Below are 11,505 nucleotides of genomic sequence, written 5' to 3'. Positions count from 1 at the left end.
ACTCGGAGTAGAAGATTTGCTGGAGACTAGAAGGCTCCTTGTGTGGCACAACAGCACCCCCTAGCCAGGACCACATCCTTTGGCCTTAGTATTTGTTTCTAGACAAGCTGAAAATTTGCTTTAGCCATCCACAAAAACAGCAAAGTGCAGAGAACTTCTTTTCTCCTCACCGTCTCCTTCACATCCTGCTTTTTAAATGATAGGAAAGAAAGGCCTCAAGCCTGCTGCTTCACCTTCCCTAGGACACATCCATGCCCTCCAGTTTGAGATGGGCTGCCTTGCAAGCCACAAGAAGAATCAATTTCTAAAAGCATTAAAATGTTAGCACAGCTAAGAGAATCCAGGACAACACGTAGTGGAAAGTAGCTGACAGGGAGGTGTGCTAAGAATGTCAAAGTAATTAACATCTGACAGTTCCATCATGGAGGCCTTAAGGGAATCTAGTAAACATCTCTTCGGAAACTTCAACAATTTCTACTGAAGACATAGCTAATATTTAGATATTATTTTCTCCTCATAAATATAGTTTCAGTAATACTGGCATTTCAAGCTGCAAACATGATTAAGCAGGCCTCCATTGGAGGTTCTGTTTTCTGCTATGAATTTTACTTACATCCTGACTTTCTCCATATATGTATTCAGAGTGCTTTTGTGATGAGTCACCCAATCTGTATCCACCACCAGAAAATGACTGAAAAAATAGAAATAAAAGCTTATAAAATAATTATCTAAAACTGTTTATTAAAATTCTTACCTAGGCACAAAAAAAAAAAAAAAGGAAGAAAAAAGCCATCTACAAGCTTGCTTCTGTGATAAAAAGCAAGTACTGTTCTATCATGTATTTTCTAAGTGGAAAATTATATCTAGCAGCCACAGTCAAACTAAAAAAAGCTTTTTGACATGTTTCAGCTTCTGTTCTGTACACTTTTCCAAACATAAGAATGATAGAATACTTCAGGTTGGAAGAGACCTTTAAAGGTAACAAACTTGAATGTTTCCAGGAATGGAGCATGCATCACCTCCCTGAGCAACCTGTTTCAGTGTCTTACCAGACTTACTGTAAAAAAAATGTCTCTCTTATACCTAGTGTGAATCTACCCTCTTTTAGTTTAAAACCTTTATCCCTTGTTCTACCAAAACAGGGCCTGCTAAAAAGTCTATCCCCATCTTTCTTATAGGCTCCTTTTAAGTACTAGAAGGCTGCAATAAGGTCTTCTCCAGGCTGAACAATCCCAACTCTCTCAGCCTTTCCCCAAAGGAGAGATGCTCCATTCCTCCAATTATTTTTGCAGCTTTCCCCTGGACTCGCTCTAAGAGGTTCATGTCCTTCTTGTGCTGTGGATCCCAGAGCTGGATCAATCACTCCAGGTGTGCTCTCACCAGAGTAGAGTAGAAGAGCAGCATCCCCTTCCTCACCCTGGTGCCCATGCTTCTTGTGATGCAGCCCAGGACACGTTTGGCTTTCTGGGCTGTAAGTGCACATTGCTGGGTCATGTCCAGCTTTTCATCCACCACTATCCCCATGTCCTGCCCCAGAATTGCTCTCAATCTTTTCATCCTCCAGCCTGATACTGGGGGTTGTCATGATGCAGAATCCTGCATCTAGCATTGCTGACTTCATGAGGTTCCCATGAGCCCATTTCTTAAGCTTGTCCAGATCCCTCTGGCATCCAAGGCCTCAGGCACTTCATCTGCAACACTCAGCCTGGTGTCACCTGCAGACTTGCTGAGGGTGCACTTGACCCCGCGGTCTGTGCTACTGATAAAGACAGAGAACAGCACTGGTCCCTCTACAGACATCTTGTCACCAACCTGCATCTGGACACTGAACTGATGACCACAACTCTGTAGGAGCAACTCTATAAGTAAGATTTGGGATGCAAATTTAGTCTGGTTTCTTATTTATTCAATTGTAATTAAAAACAAAGCATATAATTCCAGTTCCTGATGATTTCTAATTATTCCCTCTGAAATGATGAGGTTCTTTCTCTTTATTTTCTAGAGCAAGCTGTTTGAAAACAGACAATATAAAACTGTTTTGAGCAAATCTGCTATTTGTAAATCACAGAAAGAGACACTTGCTCTCCTGTGATTTGGTGAATTTCAGAGACATGAATGTAAAGAGACATCAACACATTTCTTAACTTTTACCTTGGCTTTACTGAAATCACCAGATGCTCTCGAGGCTTCATCTAATGGTACAGCCCCATGTTCTTTTGCTTCCTTGAAGAGTTCAGCAACAATTTTACTTGGATTATTAGAAGCCCCAGAAATCTGTAATCCTCTATATTCTGAGTCACCTGAATAAAATCTTTAGAATAGTAATGCAAATAAGCAACAATGCTTTAAATAACAAGCACAATTTTTCTCTTCCCATCTAAAGAAAAAAAATTAACAAAGAGGTAATTTTGGCACAAAACCTTTTCATTCTGATAAATGTTTCCCTTGGTTCCAACCTTCTCAATAATCCCAGTAGCATTATATTAAAGACACTTGACTAACAAATTACCAAGCTGCCTTCTGGAACAGATGCCAATGATCAGATGGCAAGCCATAAGTTTTAAGTGAACATAGTCCTGATGGAGCTGGGCATCTTACATGACTGTCACCCACTCCCAGAAAGACTGATTTCCTCAGGGGTGTCCTGTGCATGGGACTGTGCCTGGACTGGATAGAATATAAAGTCACAGCTAACACCACCTTAGCAGAACAAATATAAAACTGTTCAGGCTTTCCAAGCACAGTTTGCCACAATTTGATTTTTTAAGTCAAAGATCTAGCATACTTCCATTCCCAACATTATCAGAAATGGAAATTTTTTAATCAATATAATTAACTTTCAAGGCATTTTAAAACCTGCAGAAGCTGTTGTGAAAGCTAATTTGTGGAGTTTTTTTCCTTCACAGCACCATTACTAGCACTTGAAGACAAAATGCTAAACTACAAATAATCCTGTTCAAAACTGTATCTGTTTGATGATGAAGATCAAGATATTCCTTCGAGAATTATCTTGAGAAAGGCACTACAATCTCTAAATATCATTGGAATAGATGCTGTAAAAAAATCTGTAAAAAAATCAAAATCTGGCAAACCTGATTGTTTTGCCTTTGATCACAGGAAGCATTAATAACTAATAACTGCTCTGCACTTCCCTCAGCTTTTACATTTAACCATTTGGGGTAAGGCAAATCAATTAATCCATGTGAAACTGTCTCTCAGACCAATGCCTTCACAATGTGTTGATTCCATCATATTTTACAATTACTAGAAGAGAATATTTGGTATGAGGGTACTTTACAATAATACTATTTTTATCATGCCACATAATTGTCAACCAAAGTAACATGTCTCCCTTGTACATAAATCAGTATTTATTACCCCTTATAAACTACCATTTATAAGGAAAATCTTTAATTATTATATTTAAAAGAATTATAGTGGTAAGGATATGAAACAGGAATTCTTATCAGAATTTGTATTCAAGAAAGAAAGTACTCAAATATTTGAGCATTAGATATACAGAACAATTCAGGATATTCAGAAAAACAAAAAAGTTTTTGAGTACAAGTGTAAGTTAAAACTTTTATGACCATACAGGTTAAGGCATCTACAGGTCCTACATCACTGCAGCCAGATTCTGATAAATATAATTTTATAACAATACTGTTCAGCAAACACTGTAATGTGTTTTGCAGGACAGACCTAGCTCACTTGCATTTTGTAAGAACACGAGGGAGCAAAGTGTGAATGTGACACAAATCCCAATTACTTTCACAATTGCTAAATTATTTTTTTGTTTTGTTTTAAAAATACCTTTGGTTTTCTTTGTCATCACTCATGCTTCTCTCTGGTTTTCTCAACCTTTTAAGAGAATCCAGTTTAAGACTGCCAAGAGAATAAAAGAAAACATTTGAAGATGACTGGCACATAAACTTCATATCTAACTTCTGAAACTACTTCTTTTTCAAAAACTAAAAATATCGAGTTGTGTTTTCTGGTTTTGGGGGTTTTGTTTGGTTGCTTGGTTTTTTGGGTTTGTTTTGCCAAAGTACACAGCCATGAATGCTTCTCAGTGAACAAGGAGGAAAGAGCACACATATGGCAGAGTCATTTTGCATTAACAGTTGGACTGGATGGTCACTATAGGTCTATTCCAACTGAATTACTTTTTTCCAGCATAAAAGAGCAGCTCTATTTCCATGCAGTTAATGCACTGTTCTCATCTGAGAACAAACTGAAGTCTACTAATTCATCTCTTCCTTCTCACACAGATTCCAACATGAATGCCAGCAAGTAACAAGTATTTGCCAACGATCACACTGAAGTATTTGAGATACGGTACTGCAGCACCTTCTTTGCTTGGGAGTGGGAAGTTATAACTTCATGAGATGTACTGGCAAATGAAGCTGTTTATTTGTTTGTAAGCTTAGTTCTATGTAGCTTGTTAGTCAGCTTAGGTGGGTTCACCAAAAAAAACCAAAAAAACCCCTCAAAACCCTCTATACTTCCAAGTGCCACATACTCTGCTAAAGTCTCTCTTCCTGAAGAGATTTCTGCATTTGCAGTAAACTTGAAGCATTACTGGTGACTAAGATCTTTTCTGTTGCTTGATCTCCTTTAACACTGAGATCCACACTGGCAGCAGTGATTCAAAAACAAGCCACATTGTTAGTAGTTTTATAAATACTTATCTTCTTTAAATTATTTTTTAAAATTAATTAAACACTAGCAAGATACTTTTATAAAAAACATCCAGGACTATGCTGAATCTTCAAATGTTATGTGAACTGCAAACACTGCAGTTTAGTAGTGTTTTAGGAAAAGCTGGACTGAAATATAAATATGCATCTTTCCTTCCAGCTGCCCAAACCAGACAAATTCATTAAGAAGCCCTTCTTATTTCTGTCACCCCATAGCAATCTACCAATAATTTTTAGAATCAATGTTTGTCTCATCAGGCACTGCCATAAATACAACTGAAAGCAGTTTCACACAAGCTGCCAGTTTACTGAATTTTGAAGAAACAAAGAACTGCAGTATTTTATGATACAGCAAATTTCCAAATTATGTCTGTGTAAAAAAAGAGCAACACAGCATTTTGCTTATAGCATCTCATGTGAAATGGGTTTAAAGTGTTTTGGAATACCTGGAATACCAATTGGTAGAAATGCTCCTAAACAAATTTTAAAAGCATTCTGAGAAGAGAGACAATGCCTTATTGCAGGGATTCACAATTTTTGTTTATGAATTGCTGTAGATTGCTTTTAATACAAGGAGGGATCAAGCAGGAATGATGAAGTTTTGTGAGCTAATAAGACACCTATCCACGCATTTCTGAAAAAAACCCCACACCTTACCTCTGTGATCCCTTTGGGTTACTGATCTTTGTAGCTGTTGTCTTGTCAGAACACAATGACTGTCTTTTAGCTTCATCTTCATATAACTCTGCCAAGGCCAGCTGTAGGAAACAAAACTCTTCTTTGTAAGTCTATAACTCAAGAACTACATATAGAATAGAAATAAGACAAACATTAATGTGAAATATCCATCTGTCCAGAAGAGCAGAAATATCAACATGAGGAGCCCTAACTAAAATTCAACTTCTCTTGTGCTTTATTAAAAAAAAAACAAAAAAAAAACAAACAAACTGCACAATGCTTAAACGCCATTATGACTTGGAACTTGCACTTGCCTATCCTTTAGTTTCTACTGCTTCAACAGCTAAATAAAATCTGTATTAGATTCAGTCTCAAGAGTAAATACACAAAGAGATATTAAGCATCAGTTCATTATTGGTAACAAATTGAAATAAAGCAGCAACCTAACCCTCTGACAGAAGCAAACAATAAATTTTACAAACATTTTACATAGAAATGTAAGAAACAGAATTCACATAAGCTTGTACTGGGATGAAGAACAAATTCAGCCTTGCTGGCTTGAATTCAAGGCATCACTCCACAAAAACTTACACAAACCCCAATAACTTTTTCTCAAGGATTCCCAAAATATTGCCATATCACTGGCAAGCTCATTCTTAGAAATGTATGTAAGGGACCTGCAATGTCATTTCAGCAATCTTCCTTTTGTCCTGAATAAGAGTCTACTTTGCCAAACCATCCTTAGTTTTGTCCCCAAACCACTCTGCTCACACTATGTGACTGACATTAATATTTTATCATATACAACAGAAAAGGTACTAGGGCTACAATTTCATTATGTTTTTATGTAGAGGGGAAACTCATTAAAATAAAATGAAACATCATCTGTCCTTGAAAACACATTGCTACAAACACAGGGTATTAATCCCATATTATTTTTTGCTGTTTTTATAATATTATGAGGTATTTTCTGCAGGGGAAAAATAAATATGAGGAATTATATCCATTAAAAAAATTAAATTGAGAAAAGAGAGCCGAAAAAAAAAATCTGCTGAAGGCCTCTATTCCATCTGAGGATAGAAGAAAATTCCTTTCAGATACATAAAGCTGATGGGTAAGTCACAGACAACACACCCTGTACCATCCCTAATGCAAGGATTGAGGGATGCTGAGAGAGCACGGAAGGGCATGGCCAGGCTTCTGTGCTTTCCTCATACCCCACCTCACATTGTGGCACCACAAATCAGGCACAGACCCAGGAGGGTACTTCCTTGGGGTTTAACACTTTATCTATAAGTATCCAGCCAAAATCCCAGCCTGCTTCAGCTGACTGAGACCCACCAACCAAAAGTATTAACACAGACTTTATTACTGTTACACATTGTAGCAACAAAAAAGCAATCCCGGAGATTAACACAAGGGTAACACTGGAGAAGGCTCCAGAGAGACCCCGCTGGGGCCTTTTGTACTTAGAGGGGGTTCAGAAAAAAAGAGAGAGAGCAACATTTTACATGGCCAGACAGCGATAGGACAAGGCAGAATGGTTTTAAACTACAAGAGGAGATTTTTAGATTAGGTTTTAGGAAGAAATTCTTTACTCAGAGGGTAGTGAGGCATAAGAAAAGCTTTCCCAGAGAAGCTGTGGACGCCCTATCCCTGGGAGTGTTCCAGACCAGGCTGGATGGGGCTCTGAGCAAGCTGGTCTAGTGAAAGGTGTCCCTGCCCATAGCATTGGGGCTGGAACCAGATGATCTCCAAGAACCTTCCCAAATCTAAGCATCCTATGACTGCAGCAAAATTAATCTTAAGAGGAACCTTAAAATTCCAAATAGTAATCATAAAAAAACCCTATACACATCTTTCTCTGTCAATTGTGTGCAACTAAAAAGAACAGGGACAGTTTCAGTTACTAAGTTTCATCTGTTTTCCAATCAATTTCTTGCTAAAGGATTTTGAACCTTCATAAACTGTCAAACCCCCACCCCCACAAAAAAAAAAAAAAAAAGAAAAAGAAAAAAAAGACTACTGCTAATACTGCTAAGAGGGTTTGTAATTAAGCATTTAAGTACTGATGCTGAATTACATTCCTTATCACACTCTACTTTTCCCACTTACACCTGGGAAAAGATCTTGTCCTTAGTTTTACACCACATCTGCAGAGACTGACATTTTCATACGGGACAAGACATTCCTATAAAATAATCAGGAAAGGCAATGGCACTTCTGTAACTTCAAGGACAGTTAAAACCCAACTGGTGAAGTGTCGGGAGAGCCGTTCCCTGTAGAACCGAGCACACACCGTTCCCTAAAGGGCCTAGTGCTCTTCCAGAGGCGTCCTCCCCTTCCCAGCCCCAAAGGGGCGTGGGAGCTGAAGGCAGAAAAGCCGAGAGAGCTCAGAATGCTGAGAGGGCAGGTCGGGGCAGCCCCGGCGGGGGTCCCGCACGCCGCCCGCTCCCCTCAGGGCAGGGCCGGCCCGAGGGAAGGCCTGGGGCGGCCCCGAGGGGACGCGGCGCTCCGCCCGGACCGGCCCCACCCCGCCCCCGGGAGCGGGAGCGGCACCTCCGCCCTCTCACCTGCAAATCCCGGGCGCTGGGCGGGCGGCCGCTGCTCCGGGGCTGTCGATCCCGGCGGCCGCCGGCGGCCGGAGCCGCGGGCACATCCCCGTCCGGCTGCGCGGGCGCTGCCCCGCCGTCCGCCATCTTGTGGGGGCGGTGGCGAAGGCCGGGCGGGGCGGGGCCAGCGCCGCGGGCGCGGCCGCCATGGCAACGGGAGCGGCCGTGCCGGGCCCGCCGAGCCGAGCCGGGCCCGGGGCCGCTGCGGGCCGGCCGCCCGACCGTCAGTGCTTCACAGAGCTTTACAGGGCTTATGCACCTCAGTAAACAAAGCCGTTACCATTAATTTCTGGCGAATTGCATAGCTTGTCTATCCGCAGTCAAAGCCCTGCCTGCCGGTTGTATGTCGTGTTTCTCATGCTGCTTAGTCTGCAGGTGCAGCTCTTCCCTCCATTTGAGTCTGGGGTCCATTTTGGTCAATGAGTTGGTGGTTGTGGTCGTCCACTGCCAGAATTACCTATCGCAGAACCAAACAGGCTGGAAAAGACCTCTGAAATCATCTTGTCCAACCTGAGACCAAACACCAACTTGTCAACTAGACCATGGCACTGAGTGTCACATCCAGCCCCCTGCCACCTCTGTGGGCTGCCCATTCCAATGTCTTATCCCCCTTTCTGTGAAGAAATTCTTCCTAATGTCCATCTTAAACCTCCCCCGCCTCAGTTTAAGACTATGTTGTCTCATCCTGTTGCTGGGGAGAAGTGGCCAACTCCCACCTGGCTACAACCTCCTTTCAGGGAGTTGTAGAGAGTCGTAAGGTCATCCCTGAGAGTTCTTTTCTTCAGTCTAAACAACTTCAGCTCCCTCAGCTTCTTTTCTTCAGTCTAAAGAACCTCAGCTCCCTCAGCTACTCCTCACAGGACTTGTGCTCCAGACCCTTCACCAGCTTTGTGGCCCTCCTCTGGATCTTTCTCTTCCCCCAGTTACTGCTCACTTCTGCTGACTTCACTCCTGATGGCTCTTGTCCAGACAGACCCTTCATCTTGGAAATGTGTCCTCTCTTTTCCTTAAAACAGCTCGTTTTCCTTAAAATTTAGCGTGATGCCATATTTTATAGGGTGTCCCTGCAGTCGTTTGGGTTCAGCTGATTTGTCTATGTGCCTTCCCAACTCCTTGTGTAGCTCCAGCCTGCTCACTGGTGAGGCAGGGTGAGAAGCAAAAAAGGCCTTGGTGCTGTGTAAGCCCTGCTCAACAATAGTCAAAGCACCATTGTGTTACCAACACTGGTTTTCAGTCACAAATCCAGAACACAGCATTTATGGAAAATTAACTCCAGCCTAGACAGGATGAAGAACTCTTGGCTGTGACGAGAAAGCTGAATTGCAGTACTGTGAAGCTGTAGCTGTAGCCAGCTAACCATTCTCAGTTTTCTCTAGGGCTGTTCAGCTCAAACACCCTCTGCTTTCTAATCAATCTCTCTGGACCCTGTTGACGCTGGATTACAGTCCAGAAACACTGCTAATAGTAGCAAATGGAGCTGGGATCTCATAGAACTGTTTAAGCTGGACTATTAAACTCTGCCCTTCATGCCTTCATAGTCAGCCAAAGTCTCAGTGAGAATGCAGACAGAACCTTCTGTCCCAGCCCACAAACAGCGCAGGAAAAAGCGTATGATCCGGTACCCAGATCCGTCTCAAGGGTCGATGGTGACACTGGTGACAGTGGTCTCTACAATGGTGACAATATTGTTCTTGTGGAGTATATAGATATGAATGATTGGTTTTTCCTTACAGAACTGTATTGTGTCCTTGACAAGGAAGAATGGCACCACTGAGGAGATATATTCTATGTATACATATTTATATAACATTGCATATATAACACATTTCATGCAGCTCCCACATTCAGAACTTTATATGCTGATGACGTGTGCTTGCAAAGAACTCTTTGCTTGATTTAGGACAAAATGAAACCTGAATAGAAATAGGATCTTCCCTCAGCTGGCTCCTGTACTTGAAGCATTTATATGAGGACTATGCCAAGCACAAAGCTTTAGTCATGTTATTTCATTCAGCCTTCCTTGGGTTGATACGTGGTGTGCAGCTTCTAAGTCAAAATGTTCTGTGGTGATGCAGACTGAATTAGCAGAGAGGATGTCTAAACTGTAATCACTTTAAAAGCCAAATAACTTTATTATAAAATCTTTTTTTATATAATTCAGTGTTCCATATTTTGACAGGGATATCTTCCCTAAACATTGGCATTATTCCTGTCTTTCTCTGTGATTGCCTTCTCTGCTTAAGGCTGTCAACAACATTTCAAGAGATCACCTGAATATAGATCAGCACATAATTATTTTCTCAGTGAAATTTATATTGTCAGAGATATCTGGAAATTTAAATTTGTACAACCCAAGCATCCATTTTAATTTGCATAACATTATTCTTATGACCAATGTTTTCTCACACAGCTGTAGATTTAAAACAGTTAATTACTACCTGGCAGCTCTAGTTCTTTAATTAAATTTGATACTGTATTTTTCTTTATGTCTAAAATGTGTTTCAACTATCCTAGATATTTTCCTCCTACAGGCTAAAACTAGCAGCATTTAAAACCTTCTTTTTGGCAGTCAGGTCTTTTTTTCCCCAAAATTTCACTACAGTGTTGGTGCTGTCCAGAAACAAACATAAAAACACAAGTAAAAATGAAATAATAAATAAAAAGTACATACATAATGTGAAAAAATTATCCATGCTAGAGTGTGGAGAATGCAGATAAGTGAGAAAAACTTTTAAATGCAGTTCTGAAGCCCCAGTGAACTATAATATTTTCTTGATTAGTGAACTTGTATCTCTCTTACCCAAGAGACAAATGAGTAAGTGCTGACTTAGCATTTGTATTTAAATTAATTTTCTTGGTTTTTGCCAAAAATACATAGTCCTTTAAAACTGTTTTTGTGACTAGTGGGCAGCAGGGAATTCACTGATGCTTTACTTCTCCGTGAGTTTCAGTTCCATGAAGCTTGTGCTGGAAAGAGAGGAATGCAATAAGGACGAGGGCATCTGTGCTTTGTGGTTGTGAAGTAAACTGTGTTAGAGGGAAATTTCCCACAGAAAATAATTTAGGAACAAGAAAAGGCTTGGGGTGAACACAATGGGTTGTCATGGCCTGTGGTCACAATGTACCAGCTGTTTTGCAACTGATAACATTGTATGATAAATTAAAGGAAATTTCTTAGGGGCTGAGAGATTCACATTTGTATTAAAAAAATAAAATCACCACCAAAGACCAAAATAATTAGAACATAGTCTGTTAAAAATCTGCACGTATTTCTAATTTCTAAAGCACTACCATTCCTAAACTCAGTATGTTAAAATAGGCTTTTTGTTGCTGTTGAGGTCCAATGTTCTGCTATTTCATCATTGTTTCAACCTAGAATTACTTTGGCCTAACTTTGCAATTTGTATTGAATTTTATAACAAACTTTGTATTACAGTAACGGTGAAAGAGCAAGTGTCTTCATTTCCCTGCTCTCTTTGGGTGTCTCCAAATGTTTCACCATGGACAGCATTTTG

At 40.5% G+C, this 11,505-nt stretch overlaps 1 protein-coding gene across 5 annotated transcripts in view; it reads right to left on the bottom strand.

Moving 5' to 3' along the window:
- UBXN2B (UBX domain protein 2B) overlaps window positions 1–11,505 on the bottom strand; it is a 67,651-nt gene that overhangs the window by 24,167 nt on the left and 31,979 nt on the right. For 3 of the 5 annotated variants that reach the window (XM_064387069.1, XM_064387080.1, XM_064387058.1), the window contains exons 1-5: window positions 7,952–8,094; window positions 5,358–5,458; window positions 3,814–3,885; window positions 2,152–2,311; window positions 614–691 (exon numbers count right to left, since the gene is read on the bottom strand). In XM_064387069.1, the coding sequence (XP_064243139.1) occupies window positions 614–691; window positions 2,152–2,311; window positions 3,814–3,885; window positions 5,358–5,458; window positions 7,952–8,077 (537 nt within the window). In that variant the 5' untranslated portion in view covers window positions 8,078–8,094. Of the gene's footprint in view, window positions 1–613; window positions 692–2,151; window positions 2,312–3,813; window positions 3,886–5,357; window positions 5,459–7,951; window positions 8,095–8,270; window positions 8,289–11,505 lie in introns of those variants that run through there. The other 2 variants (XM_064387074.1, XM_064387060.1) reach the window with 2 other exon arrangements.

The sequence above is a fragment of the Passer domesticus genome, chromosome 1 (genome assembly GCF_036417665.1).
Source record: "Passer domesticus isolate bPasDom1 chromosome 1, bPasDom1.hap1, whole genome shotgun sequence".
In the NCBI taxonomy this organism is placed as follows: domain Eukaryota; kingdom Metazoa; phylum Chordata; class Aves; order Passeriformes; family Passeridae; genus Passer; species Passer domesticus.
Note: the sequence above shows the minus strand (reverse complement) of the source record. Positions and strands in the feature narration are given on the sequence as shown.